Here is a 17585-nt window from a genome sequence, read left to right as displayed (position 1 = left end):
CCCAGGAGCTACTTCCAGCTGAGAGTTTAATGAAAAGAATTGTTGGCTTTGCTCTTTGGCTGAGCAAGGCAACTTGGGGCAAATTCATCCCAGAAAGACCGCAAAAGATGGGATGTTGTGGCATTTCCTCCCATTGCTCGTGATGTCTTCTTTATTTCCACCAAAACCAGGCATTGTGGAGCCGTTGGAGCTGCCTGGAAGCCTCGGGAAACTTATTTGATGTTTCAATCAGGAATTAAAGGGGAGGGAGAAGCAGGGGGAAATGCTCCCTGACCATTTAACAAGATTACATGATGAGATGGAGCCTGGAAACATGCATGGCCAACCCCGGCGCGCTCGCCTCCCCCGCCCAGCTTGGTTCGGGCTTTGCCTTGAACCTCCGCCGCGGGGATGTTGCCCTCTCTGGCACCGCGGCTCGTCCTCAGCACATGCTAATCCCATTTAGCAATTCCGCCCCCCCAGCCCTAAAGAGAGGGCAAGGGGGCAATCAGCTGAGAATGGGGCTCCCAGCTCCGGGAAGGGCTGCAAAAGGTGCCTGGAAAAGTGGCTGGGTCACAGGGACTGGGGGGCTGGAGGGGTCCTGCTGCTCCAGCATCCAAACGGATCATCCTGCAAACTTCTACCGTCCCAAGTCAATGTGACTCATTCAAACAGATCAGTCCGTTGCCATGTGCTCAGCAGGAACAATCCTGCAGGAAGGAGAGCAGGGAGGGGCATGCAGAGGACGGGTATGCTACAGCTCCACCTGGTTATCCCTTCTCCTACCCCTCCATCCATCTCCCATCCCATCCCATTTACCCAGCCACCCATTTGCACCTATTTGCCGGCACCCTGCATTCATCCCCAATCATCCACCCACCCGTTTTACCCACAGGCAGACCAGGCTGTTCCTCTGGGCAAATAGTCTGCCTTAATACATCCGCCCACCCATCTCACAACCTACCTGTCCTCCTACCAGACGCCTACTTATCTATGGAGCAGAGATTTGCTGGGGAGGGCTCAGCACTGCTTTAGCTGATAACCTTTATCCTCTTAATAAGGCTGCTTAACTCTCACTTCCTTATAATTATATGTCACTGAAAGCCAACTCGTTTTTTGCAGATAGGTGAAAAAACAGCATCTTTAAGAGAGCAATGGGATAGACAGGATTGGGAAGGGACTAGTGGGGTCTTTGTGATGCCTGTGGGGTTTGGGTAAGGACACACAGCTCTTACTCTGCACAGGTGGATGAAAGGAGCCAAGGAGGCTCTGTCCCAGGTGAGTTGATCCAGCCCAAGACCTTGCCAGCTCTTTGGAGCATCACTTGCCCTTATTTTCCACAGGGCCAAATCGCTGTGCCTGGGTTTGATCCCAATCCATGTGTTCTGGTAGGGCTGCCAGGAGCTGGGCAGAGCTGCAAGACCTCCTCTGCAGACTGAGGAGGGAGATGTCTCCGATGGGAGAAGGAAATTGCATTTCTACCCGCTTTCCAGGATGCCAGAGATGGCAGGGGAAGGCTTGGCAGGGCACAAAATGACCCACCTGAATCCAGCTTTTCTGCGAACCATCAACTCCATCCCATTATCAGGATCAGACCTGGGGGTTTGGCTTTTCTCATCCCCAGGAGCAGCAGGCTGCTTTGTACTGCAGATATGCTCCCTTCCCTGCCCTAAGGAACCTGCAAACAGGTTAATCACTGGATGAGAGGAAGACAGGGGGTGGCCTTCCCCAGCACCCGGTTCTCCCATGGCAGGTAGGAGAGGGAACACAGGTGCCCTGAGCTCTGTGCACCCCAGGGGACCAGCCACCCCCTCAAGAATTACCACCCACCATAAGAAAAGCCTCCTGGGCAAAGCCCAAGGTGCCAGAGCAATGGACATGGTTTAATTAATCTCATATAAAAATCACTTTTGAAAAACCTCGGTCAAACACAGCAGTTTTAATTAAAGTCACGTCCCTGGTGGGACACTGCCTGGAGAGGGGTGTGAGCTGGGCAGACCCTGCAGGAGCATTCTTTGGAGCAGGGACAGGTCCCCTGCTCCTGCCCTGGAGGAGCCTGGCACCTCGAAAGGTCCAATCCTGCCTGAGGCTGAGTGCTGCCAGCTCCCAGGGGATTAAAGGTGTCCTGAGAACAACTTAACTCTCACAATCAGCTCGGCCCCCAGCTGGGTGATATTAAAACATCTCCCGTAAACCCTGTTGTCTCGGGGATGATGGCGATAAAACCCACCGGCATGCGAGATTAGCAGGTTAAACCCACTGGCACAGCCTGGGCTCTCAGCAGACATGTGAAGACATTAGCACAGTTTGGGCTCTTTGAGACCCGCCAGCTAATCCTGGCTCTGAAAACGGCTGGAACAAAGGGCAGCTTCTGTCACATCGTCCCCTTCTCCTGGCACCATCCCCTTGCACTGTCCCCTTCTTGCATTGTCCCTTTTTCCTTGCATTGTCCCCCTCTCCTGGCATCACCCCCTTCTTATATTTTTCCTTTCTTGCACCGTCCCCCTCTCCCGGCATCATCCCCTTCTCCATGCACGATCGTCTTCTCCCAGCAATGCCCCCTCTCCTTGCCATCATTTCATTCTCCTTGCACTGTCTCCTTTCCTTGCATCATCCCCTTCTCTTTGCCTCATTCCCTCTCCTTGCATCAGGTTTCACAGCTGCTCAAATAAACCCTCCACCTGGGTCCCTTCTTCCCACAACCCCAAGCCCCGAGCAGACATGGAGACAATCTGGTTAGCAGGAGCTAGTGCTGCCCAGGCAAGCGCCCCAATGTCCCCATTGCAGCTCTTTTCCAGGAGGTCCAGGGCTGCTGGTACTCATGTGCTTTGCATCTTTGCAAGGAGCTCCCCACGGAGCTGCCCTTGGCTCATCCCCAGGCAGTGTCCAGCCCAAACCTGCTGGATTTGAAACCTCAACATCTGCCTAAGCCACGCCAAGCAATTAAAATAAAAGCCTTGCTAATCTTTGCCCAGCTGAGATGGCACCCCAGGTGCCCATCTCACAAAGTTACCATCAGCTCCGTTCTCCAGGTGAGTTTTCTCTGCTTTCCCAGCTCCAAAAGCTCCTGAGAGCAGGATGCCATTGCTGGGTCGGGACGTGAGAGCCGTGGGCAGAGCAGGGTTTTGTTATGGTGAAGGTGCTGCTGGCAGGAAGGGAGATGGATGAACTGGGAGATGGAGGTCTTCTACAAGGACCTGGGCTCTGTGAAGGTCCTGAGCTATTTTAGAGCACGAGGAGGCATCTGAGCACCCAGTGCCGCTGGGATGAGCCTGGCTATGGGGCCAATTGTGGGTGGGCTGTGCAGGTGGCCCCCACTCCCCCAGTTCTCCAGGGCTTGCTCCCATGAGCAAACATGTTGTTGTTCCTCCTCCTGCTGCAAAGATTAGCCCAAGAGTTGCATAAATAATTTATTTTCGCACTGCAAAAATAATTGGTGCCCTGTATATATTAGATACACTCATTGCCAGCTATGATACACTCATATAATACACACAGAAAAGCGGCCCAAAAGGGGCAATTCAGCAGCGCTTTGACACAGTCTGTGCAGGTGCTGTCCCTGAGCCTGGGGACAAGGACATGTCCTCCTGGCCATCCTCCGGCTCTGCTGGGAAGTCCTTGTCTTCCTCAGTGTGGTGGCTCTGTGAGTCAGGGCTCCGCTGCGGTGTGGCCAAACCCATTTTGGCCAGTTTGGCTTGTTGCTGTTCCAGGCTTTGTTTCCTCCACTTGATCCTCCGGTTTTGGAACCAGACTTTCACCTTAGGAAGAAGTAAAGCTTGGCTCTCAAACCTGCTTTCTTAAAGGACCAGAGGGTCACGGATCTGCTAAACCTCTGTGCAACGCCCAGATGCTCCACAAACCCTTGGGTGCCCATGGCCTCAGACATCCCCTGGCTGGCCAGGACAGAGGTCCCCTGCCATGCTCTGTCCCTAGCAAGACGGAAAACTGTCCCCTGCAACCCAGCTGAGCCTGCACTGGTGAGCTGGGACCTGCCAGTGGTGGAGAAGGTCCAGCCTGAAGACAGACACAAGTTCAACCTCTCCACGTGGCCCTAGGACAGCCAATTTGTGACTCAGTTTCCCCATTTGTGATCCTCCACCCTTTTAATGTAAGCTATTTGCAACTGCTACCCCACATGGCTCCTTGCCCCAGGCTGAGGGACGTGGCCCAGGGCCCACCCTTTGGGACCCTCCCTGGACTGGCTGCTGGGGCAGATGGAGATGGAGCACGGTGGGGCTTACCTGTTCTTCAGTGAGGTGCAGGGAGGAGGCAAGCAGGCACCTCTCCATGCCCACTAGGTACTGCTGCCGTGCAAACTCCTTCTCCAGCCGGGCCAGCTGGTCATTGGTGAAGATGGTCCGGACCCGCTTGGCTTTGCCAGTCTTGGCTTTGAAGATGGGGAAGCAGCACTTGGAGATCAGGAAGCCTGGAGGTGAGGGAGAGAGGGGTGGTTAGGGTGAAGAGCCTTTGGAGGGGTCCCCTTTAGAGTGGGGTCCCCCTTGGAAGGTCCTTTCCTGGAGAGGCAGAAGGGATCTTCCTAAGAGGTAAAAGGGGTCTCTTTGAAGGGCGTCCCCCATTTGCAGACGGTCTTCTTGAAGAGGTGGATCCAAGTGCCTCTTGGAGACAATCCCTTTGGAGAGAGTCCCCATGAAGAGGTGGAAGGAGCTCCCCGGCCCCCCCCGCCCCGCCCCGAGGCCTGAGGGTCTCATTTGGAGGGGCAGAAGGTCCTTGTTGGAGAGATCCCCTTGGGAGGAGGCAGAGCAGATCCTCCCATATGGAGACATCTGAATGTTCGAGAGGTGCCCCCCTCCAGAAAAAGGCCCCTGCGGGAGACAGGTCCCTCATTTGGAGAGGCGGCCAATGGTCTCCCCTTGCAGAGATGGAAAGAGGTCCCCCATTTCGGGGTATCCTGAGAGAGGTGGGCATGAGTCCCACTGGAAGAGATGCCCTTTGGAGGCGTCCCCCCTTGGAGAAGTGAAAGGAGATCCCAATTTGGAGGTGGCCCCATGGGAGAGGTGGATCCAGGTCCTCCTTGGAGGCATCCCCTTTGAAGGGGGTCCCCTTGAGGAGGTGGAAGGAGATCACCCTTTAGAAATGTCCCCATGGAAGAGATGGATTCAGGTCCCCATTTGGAAACGTCCCCATGGGACAAGTAGAGAGGGCCCTCCGTGGAAGAGGTCCCCTTGAGAGGGGTCCCCCGGGAGAAGTATCCAAGGCCCCCCCTCAAAGAGATGGAAAGAGGTCCCCATTTGGAGGTGCCCCCCTGGGAGAGGCGGCCAAAGGTCCTTCTCGGAGGCATGGCAGGAGGGCCCCGTTTGGTTACGTCTCCATGGAAGAGGTGGCGGTGGGTCCCCCTGGGAGAGGTGGCCGAGGGTCCCTCCCCCTGGGAGAGAGATGCCAGGAGCCCCCGTTTGGAGGTGTCTCCACAAGGGAGATGGATGTGGGTCCCCCTGGCAGAGACGGGAAGAGGTCCCCACCTGGAGCTGTCCCCACAGGAGAGGTGCCCGAGGGTCCCCCCATGCGGGGGTGCCCCCGGGGGGGCGCGGCGGTACCTGTGGCCCCGAGGCGGGCGGCCCAGGCGGGGGGCGGCCCCCCGCAGCAGGCGGCGCAGAGCGGCGAGCGGCGGGCGGCGGGCGGGGGCGATCCCCAGAGCGGCGGCGGGGGCGGCGGGGGCGGCGGGGGGCCCGGCGAGGCGCGCCCCAGCAGCGCGGCGATGGTGAAGGCCTGGCCGGGCCGGGCGGCGGGCGGCGGGGCCGGGGCCGGGGCCGGCATGGCGGGCTGTGGCGGGGCCGCGCCGCCCGCCTTTATCCGGCCGCACCGAGGGGACGGGGCGGGATGGGGCGGGCGGGGCCCGCGGGCATCGCCCTCTGCCCTGCCGGGGGGTCCCGCCGCGGCCCCCTGCCCTCCCTGCGCGGGTGTCCCCGCCGTGTCCCCCTGCCGTCGATGGGGAGGCATGTCCCGTCGTGTCCCCCTGCCCTCCATAGGGATGACGCCCCGTGTCCCCCTGCCTTCGATGAGGAGGTGTGTCCCCCCCGTGTCCCCCCGCCCTCCTTGGGGATGTGTGTCCCCACCATGTCCTCCTGCCCTCAGCTGGGGTGGCCCCCTGCCATCAATGGCGATGTGCCCCACCACCACCACCCCCCCGTGTCCCTCTGTCCCCTCGACGGGGATGTGTCCCTACCATGTCCCCCTGCCCTTGATAGAGATGTCCCCTCCCGTGTCCCCCTGCCCACCATGGGGATGTGTGCCCCCCCTATGTCCCCCTGCTCTCGGTGGGGATGTCTCCTCTGCCATGTTCCCCTGCCCCTGACAGGGATGTGTCCCCCTACCCTTGCCTGGGGTGGTCCCACCATGTCCCCCTGTCGTTGATGGGGATGTGTCCCCACACCCTGTGTCCCCCTACCCCTGGGGTGGAGACAGCCATGTGTCCTACCCCAGGGTGGACGCCCCCATGTCCCCCTCCCAGGGTAGCTTTGGCCCTGAAATACTTAGGCTGGAGGATCCAGGGGACACCACGGGACAAGCCAGTGTCACACCAAAGCTACCAAAGCCTCTGGGGGAGCTCAGTGTCCCCCTTAGCACTCTGACTTCATCGCACCAGCATGCACCCCGCTGCTCAGCTGCTTTTTGGAGGGGGCGTGATATACTCCAGGCCAGCAAGGCAAAGGGACAGGACCAGGGATGCTCTGCGAGGCAGTGGCAGAGGCGGGGGGCTGTCCTTGAATCCCTCCAGCTCGCCCCTCTCGACTGATGGGATTCAGATGGTCATTAGGGTCTGAGATTCTTAAAATCGTGCAGCTTTTCCTAATGAGCTGGGAAAAGTCACACCTCGAGCCCAGCGCAGCAGGGGAGCGAGCCCCGGTCAAAGGACTCCACCAGGGCTCAGAGGTTTATTGGGGAGGAAATGGGGCGCGGGGGAGTCGGGGGGCTGGGCCCCCACATCTGCACCACAGCAGCCCCCCTCACTCGGGTTTCACCAGGTCCCTAGGACCCGGCAAATGTGTGTGCAGCCCCCCAAGCTGGGGAAAAAAGTACAACCAAGGACTGCTCCGGTGCTGAGAAAGTCATTATGGGGCTCTGCCCTGGCGGGGAGCATCCTCTGCTCTGCAGCTGGGTGGCCACCTCGGGGACGGGGATAGGGGACAGGGATGGGGACCCCCCCTCCCAGCTCCACACTACTGGGGCACAACCAAGCCCAATAGCAGCAAGTGAAAGCTCCCTGGGGGTGTCTCTACAGAAAAAAAAAGCCATAAAAACCTCGTGGTGGGTACTGTGCTAGTGGTGATGCCACGTTTCCCAGCTCATCACAGGGCTGTCACCCCACTGCCACGGTGGTGGGGGCAAATAAAGGCCCTGGTGGGGGCAGAGATGAAAGGGTGGCAGATTTGGTGTTATTAGGTTTTAATTACAGTCTTGAAAAAGCCAAGATAAAAAGGCAGGAGGCCCCTTCCCCGGGCTCTGTGGGCTCAGAGTGTTTGCTTAGGAGGTGCTTTCCCTTTTTTTATTCCCTTTTTCCTCTCCCTCTGTTTGATGGAGCTCAGCAAACACACACCCTACAACCCTCCACAGCGGGGTGACCCCAGGACCGGGGGTGCTCAGCACTCCTGTGCTGGATGGGATGCTAATGGCATCCATGGGGTTGGGAGCCAGGTGATATGGGGCCAAAATGGGGATACTGGTACCCAGTGGTTCCTTGGGACAGCCAGGTGGGAAAATTCTGTCCTGGAGAAATGGGGGGATGAGTGTTAGTAGTTGCGGGGGTAATGTCATGCAAGCAAGGAGCACAGGAGGGTTGGAATTGGGGTTTGCTGCCCACAAACCACGCATTTCTTTTCACCGGGTCTGGATCCAGAAGGGGAATGTGAACCCAGGGATGGCTCCTGCCTAACTTTGAGGCAAAATTGCACCAAGGCTCCTGAGCTAATTAATAACAATGCTGCTCATTAGCCCACGGCCAGGCTATCTGGGCAGGGTGTGGATTGTCGGTCTGCAAGAGGAGTGAGGCCTTCAGGGTCACCCCCATGTCCCCAGAAAGCCTCAAGGGTGACCTCCAGAACCCCAGGGGCCCCCCTTGGTCTTGTTCCTGTAGCACCCTTCTGTCTGGCCATTGTCTGTCCATCCATCCTGGCCCTCAGAGCTTTGCCCACAACACTCCTTTGCATCCGACAGCTAATAACACCGTGCTGGTCCTGTACTGGGGCTGGGGGGCTATAGATACCCATAATTTGCAGGGCAAAGAGGTGTTTTCTAGCAATACAGCTGAAATTCTTGGAAAAAAAGTGTTTGGATACCGGCTGCCATCAAGTGGCTGAGGAGGATCCAAGCCTGACCACAGATCATTTGAATCCCAGATCTTGCCCCTCCCTAATTAAATACACTCTTCTTTTCTTGTTATTAAAGGTCTCACCACCTGGATTTGGGACCCAGAGCCAAGCCCTCCCTTAAGCATCGTAAGATATGCAGCTCTGCTGCCTCTCTCGATAGACTTGACCCAGCTCTAGGGAGGTTTTCTCCAGCAGGACTCATACATGCACAGGTCACCGCCACCGCTGGGGGGCTGTTTGTGGATGCAAAGACAGAAAAAAAAAAAAAAAAAGCTTTTTTTTTTTAAAAAAAAACCCTGCATGTGGTTGAACTGGGGAACCCCTTGCCCAGGAGCTCCTGGAAGTAGAGAGCTTCACTAGAGGAGTTTCTGCAAATATCAATATCTGAGGCTGTATGATACAGGCTAAAATACACCGTGGCCCAAACTGGGGGAGTCCCATGGCACAGCTGAGTGGCTTGGTGCTGGGATGGGTCTCCCCGGGGCTGGGACAAGCCCCCCCCAGCAGACAATTGGAATACAGAAATGCCTTCAAGATTAAAGCAGGAGGGATATGTCTTCCTTAAATGTTATGCACTGTTCCATGCACCTGAAGGAAAACTGGTGGAGTTTCCCACCCCCACCCCCAGTCTTTCTGTTTCATGGCTTTTTAGAGCTTTGGCTCATGGGGTTCGTGGCTAAGGACAGATCCTGCCCTGCCCTGTTCACACTGCTTTGGTCCCGATCCGTACCACAGCTCTTTTGGAGGCTGGTAGTGGCAAAGTAGCCACTTCCAGCAAAAGATCTGCTGCTCAGAGTATCTGAAACCAATTCCCAAAGGCACCCGCAGTGCCGAGCATCTCTGACCCACACAGACACAAAAGCACCCCAGTTAGCAAGCATCCCAGTTAGCTGACACCCCATTTACTGGGCTTTCCAGTTACCAAGTATCCCAATTAGCAGGATCTACAATTAGTGAGCATCCCCACCTTCAGGCATCCCAGCTAGTGAGCATCGCAGGTAGCGGGGCTCCCAGTTATCAAGCATGCTAGTTAGTGGGGCTCCCAGTTTAGCAGGGATCCCAGCTAACAGGCACCCCAGTCAGCCCAGTTCGAGTCAGCTGGCTGCCTGTTAAATAGGGTCCCTGTTACCAAACGTCCCAATTAGTGTAGTTAATTAGTGGGGATGCCGGTTAGTGTAGATCCTACTGATCGTATCGCTACTCATCTCTACTTGCTCACAGATTCCAGTAGTAAGCAAGCATCTCAGTTACCGGGCTCCCGGCTGGGGGGTACCCAGCGCGCAGGGTCCCTCCGGGGCCGTTCCCCCTCTGACCGCCAGAGGGCGCTGCCCGACCGCGCTGCGTCCCGGACACCCAGCCGGGGGGGGCCGGGACACTGCGGGGGGGACAGGGCTGAGGGGCGGGGGGCCGGGCTGTGGGGGGACACACATTGGGCTGGGACACTGGGCTGGGGGGGACAGGGCTGGGGGGGGGGGGGGGACACCGGGCTGGGGGGGGGACGTGGACGGGACAGGGCTGGGACAGCGGGCTGGAGGGCACAGGGCGGGATGGGGGGAGCGGCTTGGGACAGCAGGCCGGGGGCAGCCGAGCTGGGGGACACTGGGCTGGGACCATGGGAGAGGACAGCGGGGTGCGGGGTGGGGGACACTGGGCTGAGGGACACCGGGCAGGGACCGCAGGGTAGGGGACACCGAGGTGGGCCAGTGGGCTGGGATCCCTACAGCTGGGACAGCAGGGTGCAGGGCACTGGGCTGGGACACACCAAGGTGGGACATACCAGGGTGTGACAGTGGGATGAGGGACACCAGGCTGGGATAGGACAGTGGTACGGGACACACTGGGATAGGACACACCGGGGTGGGAGACACTGGGAAGTGACACTGGGGTAGGGGCACTGGGGTGGGACATTAGTATGGGACACACCAGGATAGCACAGTGGGCTTGGGACAGACCAGGGCTGGGACATATTGGGATGGGACACACCAGGGTGGGACACACCAGGATAGCACAGTGGGCTTGGGACAGACCAGGGCTGGGACATATTGGGATGGGACACACCAGGGTGGGACACACCAGGATAGCACAGTGGGCTTGGGACAGACCAGGGCTGGGACATATTGGGATGGGACACACCAGGGTGGGAGACACTGGGAAGGGACACTGGGGTTGGGACACACCAGGGTGGGACATCAGGATGTGACACACAAGGGTGGTAGACACCAGAAAAGGACACAGGGATTGGGACACACTGGGGGGGCACATCAGCATGGGACACACCGGGCTGAGGCATCAGGCTGGGACACACCAGAGTGGGAGACACCAGGAAGGGACACTCCGGTTGGGACACACTGGAATGGGACACGTGGGTGGGACAAAGCAGGCTGGGACACACTAGGGCCGTCACATCCCAGGGCCAGGAGGTTTCTCCCAAGACACTGTGTGGATAAAGGGTGTCCCGGTTGAGGGTGACAACCTGTCTTCTCTCCACACACGGGTGCCACCAGTGGCCACGCAGCTCTGGCTGAGCTTTTGGGTGGTGACAAGGACCATCTCTGAGCCAAGCACAGTCCTGCCACGCGTGCAAGTGAGCCAAGGGCAGACCAAGGACAGCATCACTGCCCTGCTGTGCCCCACAGCACCGGTGTTCCTGGGGGCTCGGATCCACCCTGGAGCTCGATCCAAGCCACGTGACCTCAGCCAGGTGATGGTAACTCTGTGGGGGTGGCTCCATCCGCTGCATCCCCCTTGTTGGCCGATCCCGAGGCAAACCGGCCAAAATTCAGCCCACTGCTAACCAGAACACGTGGGCTGCAACTGGCCCCAAGACCCTATAAATCAACCCTAAAGGGGCACATCCCTGGGGCACCATGAGGCTGTGCCTGTCCCCACCATCCCAAGGGACGGCATCGAGTGGCAGCGACAGGGACGTCGAAGTTTGTCCTTCTCCACACGCTGGATTTGGGGCGGTGGGGCCAAGCATCTCTTCTCCAGGATGGAACCTGGCGCAGGGGGGGTTGCAGCATCCCCAGTGTCACCAGCACCTCTGCAGATCCCCCCGTTTTTACACCACCATCTGCCCCCAAAATCTGGGAGTGAGCCATGACCCCCCCGCATCCATCTGCCCAGCCGGGAAAGTCAAAAGCAGTGTCATTGCCAAATCCAGAGGCACCCGCGGAATTGATGGCGACGGATTTCCACCTTTATTTGTCAACAAGGCGCGCTGGCCTCCCCCCCAGCCCTGCAAAGCCCTGCTAATCTCCCATACAATTGCAGTTTGCTGTGCAAACAGCTTGGGGGGGGGCAGCCGGGGGTCTGCATGAGAAATGTGTCATTTGGGGGCGGCCGGCAGCCTTGTGGGTAAGCCAGCGAGTGAATCGCGGCATCGCTAACGCCGGATTGAAACGATTTTGAAGCAATTGCCCTTCAATAACCCTAATCCTTGGCCGTGAATGGGGGGGTTTAACTCCTGGCCTTTATTCCCACCTTATTATCTATTGATTGACTTTTCAAAAGGGTAATAACATAAAGAGATTGATGCTCTGAATCCTGCCTGGAGATCAAATGGAGCCGGCAGTTGATTTTCTGTGCCGGATCTGATGGATAAAGCCCCGAGCTTTGATTTTTGCCCCCCGAAGCGGAGATGGGGGCAAAGGGGGCAAGGAGAAGGGGAAAGGGGAGGAGGGGACCCGTGGGGAGCAGCAGCCTCCATCCCTCCGTGCTCCACCAAACAATCAGAATAAAAGCAAATTATTTCTCCTATTTTCCTTCCTGAGATGAATGATAAACTGTCCATCGCCGAAAAGAAACTGATAACGCCTCTAATTTTACTGGAAGGCCTAAAAATGCCATTTCTACGCAAAACAGGGCGCCGCTCTGCTCCCCGGCCAGCTTTTGATAAATGTGGGGAGCTTTTTTTCTTCTTTTTTGCCTGTTTTTTTTTTTTTTTTTTTTTCCGATTTCCCTTTCAGTTTGCAAGGGGAAATGCCCCCGGAGCTACAAACAACGCACAATAAAGCAAAATAATATTTTAGTCAAAATAGGCAGACGGCGCTTGCAGCCAACTTTCAAATTAGCATTTTGAGGGCAAATATGCAGACAATTTGAGATAATGAGGCCTGATTATTCAATCCAATGAATGTTAAATAGGCAGCAAGGGCGCCCGCGTCTTATCTCCCCCGCTTTCGATTTATTTTAGTTTAGTTTAGTTTTAATCGTTTCCCATTTGAACTCTTTATTTGTCTTGGCTCCAGCCCCCCCCCCCGCCTCCCCGCCCCCCCCCCCCCCCCCCCCCCCCCCCGCCTCTCCCTCCCTCCATTCCCGGGCATCCCTGCGCTGCCAGCCAGGATTTTGCAGTGGGAAATTGCCGGCCTGGACCCGACATCCCTTTTGCAATCTGTTTTCAGGGAGCATTTTGCAGCTTGTCCCCCAAAAAATCAGAGTGTGCAGACTTTTGGGGGCTGCTGTCAGACCTGGTTCCCCAAAGCGGGGGATGTTTGGGTGACATTTTGAGGGTGGCATGAATAATTATTTGCAGGGTTGTGCATCACTGGCACAGAGATGTGGGGTGATGCACCCCCACCTCTGGCTCATCCTTCATCCCTTTAATCCCACGGCTGTTTGTGCAGGTGGTGGTGCAGTTACTCCCGCCTTGGGTCTCAGCACCCATAGTAAAATGAGCACAAACAGCAAACGAGCCCCAGGGGAGAAGAGCACAGCACCCACTGCCACCCTGGCTCACCATCCCCACCAGGCATGCATCCCATTGTGCAGCCCCTGTGACCTTCCAGCAGCATTTGGCTTCACTCTTGCAGAAATGCAATTTTTTTGCAAACCCGAGGAGCATTTCCTATCCCCAAGGAGGAAAGGATCAGCTCCAATGGGAAGCTCCTGGGAGTGAGCAGCACCGGGTGCTGCTGGAACACCACAATAGGGAGTGGCATTTTGCACCAAAAATGGGGGGGGGGAAAGCAAAAATACGCAATTAGCATCATTTTCCAGCTCCTCACTGGCAAGGCAGCTGGGTTAGGTGAGAGCCCTGTTCCAGGATGCCATTGCAACGGTATTTAGGGGAGCATGGGGGTGAGCTGGGGCAGATGCATGGCTGCCATGGAGGAGGAAAAAGCAAAAATCAAAGTTAAGCAAGAATTAAAGTTAAAGAAAAAAATAAAGGAGATATTAAAGTTGAAGCAAAAATTCAATCGGAAGCAAAAACTAAAATTGAACCAAAAATGAAATTCGAAGCAAAGATTAAAGTTGAAGCAAAAATTAAATTCAAAGCAAAAATTAAAGCAAAGCTTAAAGTTGAAGCAAAAGTTAAAGCAAAATTGGACCCAGCCCAGGCTCAGCAAGGACGGTGTGAAGGGTGCCCAGAAGGCAGCCACACAGCCCCGCGCCACCACTAACCCGTTTTCTCCACGATTCAAGAGGAGAATAATAGTAATAATAAAAATATCATTGATTTCAGGGGTAATTAAAAAAGCTCTTTATGCCTCAAATGCAAAGGTGGTGGTAAAATCAGAGAGATGTGTAAGTAAGACCTGGGAAGCGGAGCAGGGCAGGGAGGTGAAGTGAGACAGAAAAAAGACCCCCCAGTTATGGAGGCAAGGATGGAAAGTGGTGGAGAGGAGGAGATGCAGCGCAGGAGAGATAATCAGAAAGCAAAAAAAAAAAAAAAAAAGGTGAAAAACAATCAAAAGAAGGCAAAATATAAAGCAGATGCTGAGGAGGGATAAGAGGCGGCCAGCAGAGTGGGGCCATGTGCTGGACTGGATGGATAATTGGATTTTGGTTCGTCTTGGGGGCGATAAGATATTCCCTGTGTAGTTTTTTATTCCTATATGAAGTATATTTTAATACAAGATTTGAATATGGCTGGGGTAGTGCATCCCACTGGAAAAAATATGGAAAAAAACATTTCCCCCCAGTTTATGCATTTGCTTGGAGGTTTTTTGGGGCAGAACGCGGCTCTTCCTGCTCTCAGCGGCTTTGGTCTTGTTCGCAGCTGTTTGGGGTGAGCAGGAGCAGTGCAAAGCCCTGAGAGCAAAGAGAGGGGCTGCCGCAAATCCCGAGGGGACCATCACAGCCATGCAATGCGGTGGGGGCACCCCGTGTCCCCGCGGCCGAGCGGAACGGGCAGGCACCGGCCCCTGGCGAGGGGACGCGAAGCAGAAGGAGGCCAAACTCAAACCCACACGGCTTGTTTGATGCCGGAGATGGGAGCGATAGAGCAGGGCAGGCAGACCTGGTCTCTTAACCCAGGTGGCCCCGGACGGCCCTTATCGCGACGGCATCAAAGCCCCAGGGCCCAGGTCGCCCTGGCACAGCCCAGCCGTGAGCACCCAAAATGCTGGCACCGAGCACAGTGAGCCCTGGCACGGCTTCTTGGTGTGACCTTGCTTGAGGGGCCAGGGAATACGGGCTCTGGCCGTGCAAGTCATTAGGGTCAGCGGAGAGAGTTTTAATTGCTTATTAGGGTTGGGGCCCTGTTGGGGCCGCTGCTGTACCCCCATCGGGCTGCTGTGTGGGAAATGCTGCTGAATATTTATTTATTCATTTATTTATTTGTTTATTTCCACAAAGCTGGGGCAGGGGGAAGGTTGTATGCGGCTTGTTGCCAACCATCATCCCCCAATAATCCCGTGGGAACGCTGGCAATCTGCTCCCATGTGCACACACTCCAGGGCGAAGCATCCTGCAAACTGTGGGTGATGGGGGTGCTCTGCAAAGCCCCTGGCAGGGGGCATGCTCACGTTCACACATGCATACACGCACTTGCACGTGCACGCATGCACAGGCTTGCCCACACATGGCCAGGCATGCATACACTTGCACATGCACAGCCCCACGCTCCTGCTTGCACATGCATGCAAGTGCATGCACATGCATGGACGCACATGCATGGACACGCATGCTCACACTTGCGCTTGCATGCACATATGCTTGCACACGCATGCACGTGCAGGTGCACACGCATATCTTGGGGCAGGGTAACCGGGGAGGGCACGAGAAACGCCACTTGCAGGAGCACCCGGTGGGGGCTGGGGTGGGTGCAGCCGGATGTCGGGGCACACACACGTGGCCCCCCTAGTCGCGACACTCTGGGTGCCCTATCGTGGCTTTGCGGTGGCCCCAGCCTCCTGCGTGTGCCGCACGGTACACAGCCCGCGCACTCTGCGGTGCACGCCCCTACGCTGCACGCCCGGTGCACGCCCGGCGCACACACCCTGCTCGTTGCACGTCCCGCCCCGGTGCACGCTCGCTGCAAAGCACGCCCCTCCCCCCGGCACATTCCCTCCCAGTGCACGCCCGGTGCACGCCCCTCACGTTGCACGTCCCCCCAGTTGCACCACTCCGTTGCCCCTCCCTCCTGCTGCACGCCCCCTGCAAAGCACGACCCCCGGCCCGTGACCTTTCCCCCTCGGTGCACGCCCCCCCGGTAGCCCGCCCTCTGCACGCGCCTCCGCCCCTCCCTCCGGTGCGGCGGGGAGGAGGCGTGGGTTAGAGCGGGGGCGTGGCTTGGGCGGTACAGAGGCGGGCTTGGATGGGGGCGTGGCTGACATCAGAGGCGTGGTTTGGCGTTACGGAGGCGGAGTCTGGGCGGTAGTATGGGCGTGGCTTAGAACGAGGGCGTGGCTTAGGACGGGGCGGGGCGGCCGGTGGCGCTCGCGCTGCGGCCCGGCTGCGGCAGCGGAGCGAGGCCCGGCCCGGCCCGGCCCGGCCCGGTTCCGCCAGGTTCTATCCGGTTCCGCCCAGTTCTGTCCGGCCCGGTGTCTCCTCAGTGTTCCCGCTATGGCGCTGCTGCGGGCGGCCGCGCTTCCCGCTGAGCAGTCTCCGGCCTGGCAGCCCACCCATGTCCAGGTGACGGTGGTGCGGGCCCGCGGGCTGCGGTGCAAGGGCGGCGGCAAGCCGGGCACCAGCGACGCCTACACCATCATCCAGCTGGGCCGCGAGAAGTACAGCACCTCGGTGGCCGAGAAGAGCACCGGCAACCCCGAATGGCGGGAGGAGTGCGCCTTCGAGCTGCCCCCCGAGCTGGGTGCCCCGGCGGGCCTGGCCCGCGGTGGCCTGGTACTCACCGTCATGCACCGGGCCCTGGTGGGCATGGACCGCTTCCTGGGCCAGGCCCTGGTGCCGCTGGAGCCTGCCCTGCAGCAGGGCCGCGCGCCCGAGGAGCGGTGAGTGGGTCCTGCTGGGCATTGCCTGGCACCCATGGGAGCAGGGCAGGGGAGGCCTCCGGGGTGGGCGTCACAGGGGCCCTGTGTGCCCCAGGGTTGGGCATCACACATCCATGTGAGCCCCAGGAAAGGCATCGCAGTGGATGGGGCATCATGGGGTCCCTGCGTGCCCCAGGGTTGGGCTTCACAGAGTCCCTGTGTGCCCTGGGATGGGCATCATGGCTCCATATGAGCCCCAGGAAGGGCATCACAGTGCATGGGGTGTCATGCAGCCTCTCTGTGCCCCAAGGTGGGTGTCACGGAGTCCCTGCATGCCATAGGAAGGGCATTGCAGGAGACAGGGTGTGGTGAGGTCTGTGCATGTCCCAGGAAAGGGCTTTGTGGGATGTAGGGTGTCACGGGGTCCCTGCATGCCCCAAGAACGGTGTTGCTGGGGACAGGGAATTGTGGCAACTACTCGTGCCCCAGGAAGGGCACTGCAGGAGGTAGGGTCCATGCATACCTGGGAAGGGCGTTGTGGGAGGTAAGGCATCACAGGATCCATGGACACCTTAGGGAGGATGTTGCAGGGAGCAGGGTGTCGCGAGGTCCAGGTGTGCTCCAGGGAGGGCTTTGCAGGAGGTTGTGCACTATCACGGGGGCTGTGTGTGCACTCAGAAAGGTGTCACGGGAGACAGGGAATCATGGGATCTGTGAGTGCCCTGGGAAAGGTGTCACAGAGGATGGGGTGCAGGTATGACCCAGGAAGGGTATTGCACGATACAGGATATCACAGGAAGGACATCGTGGAGGGCAGGATGTCACAGGTGTTCCAGGAAGGGTGTTGTGGACGATGAGCTGTCTTAGGGTCGCACTTTCCCCCCTGGAAGGGAGTCATGCAGGGCAAGGCATCACAGGATCCTTCCTCCCCCTGGGCAGGGGGTCCCAGGGGACAGAATGTTGCGAGGTTCCTCTGCATCCCGGGAGAGTCCCCCTGGGATCTGTCACTCCTGGGAGGCAGTGGCACAGATGTAAGTGGTCATTTGTCCTTCTGATGGCTGCGGTGGCCCCACCAGCTCGGTGGGACTGTCTGTGTGACCTGGTTTGTTGTGGTGCTGCTGCAGGAGGG

The 17585-nt window shown here is 57.8% G+C and overlaps 2 protein-coding genes across 5 annotated transcripts in view; one reads left to right on the top strand and one right to left on the bottom strand.

The window, feature by feature from the left end:
• Positions 1–3500: 3500 nt before the first annotated feature.
• Positions 3501–5730, bottom strand: LOC102055862 (homeobox protein not2; the record flags this gene model as incomplete). Its single annotated transcript, XM_005435429.2, has 3 exons — positions 3501–3737; positions 4221–4405; positions 5532–5730. Coding segments are annotated over 3 exons (621 nt in total), but the record flags the coding sequence as incomplete, so codon positions are not given.
• Positions 5731–15926: 10196 nt separating this feature from the next.
• The window catches only part of RAB11FIP5 (RAB11 family interacting protein 5), a 43088-nt gene continuing 41429 nt past the window's right edge, over positions 15927–17585 (top strand). For 2 of the 4 annotated variants that reach the window (XM_027799951.2, XM_014276886.3), the window contains exon 1: positions 15927–16477. In XM_027799951.2, the coding sequence (XP_027655752.2) occupies positions 16092–16477 (386 nt within the window). In that variant the 5' untranslated portion in view covers positions 15927–16091. The remainder of the gene's footprint in view (positions 16478–17585) is intronic. The other 2 variants (XM_014276888.3, XM_005435428.4) reach the window with 2 other exon arrangements.

This window comes from Falco cherrug, chromosome 1 (genome assembly GCF_023634085.1).
Source record: "Falco cherrug isolate bFalChe1 chromosome 1, bFalChe1.pri, whole genome shotgun sequence".
NCBI lineage: Eukaryota > Metazoa > Chordata > Aves > Falconiformes > Falconidae > Falco > Falco cherrug.
The sequence above is the reverse complement of the archived record's forward strand: the minus strand, read 5'-3'. Positions and strand labels throughout refer to the sequence as shown.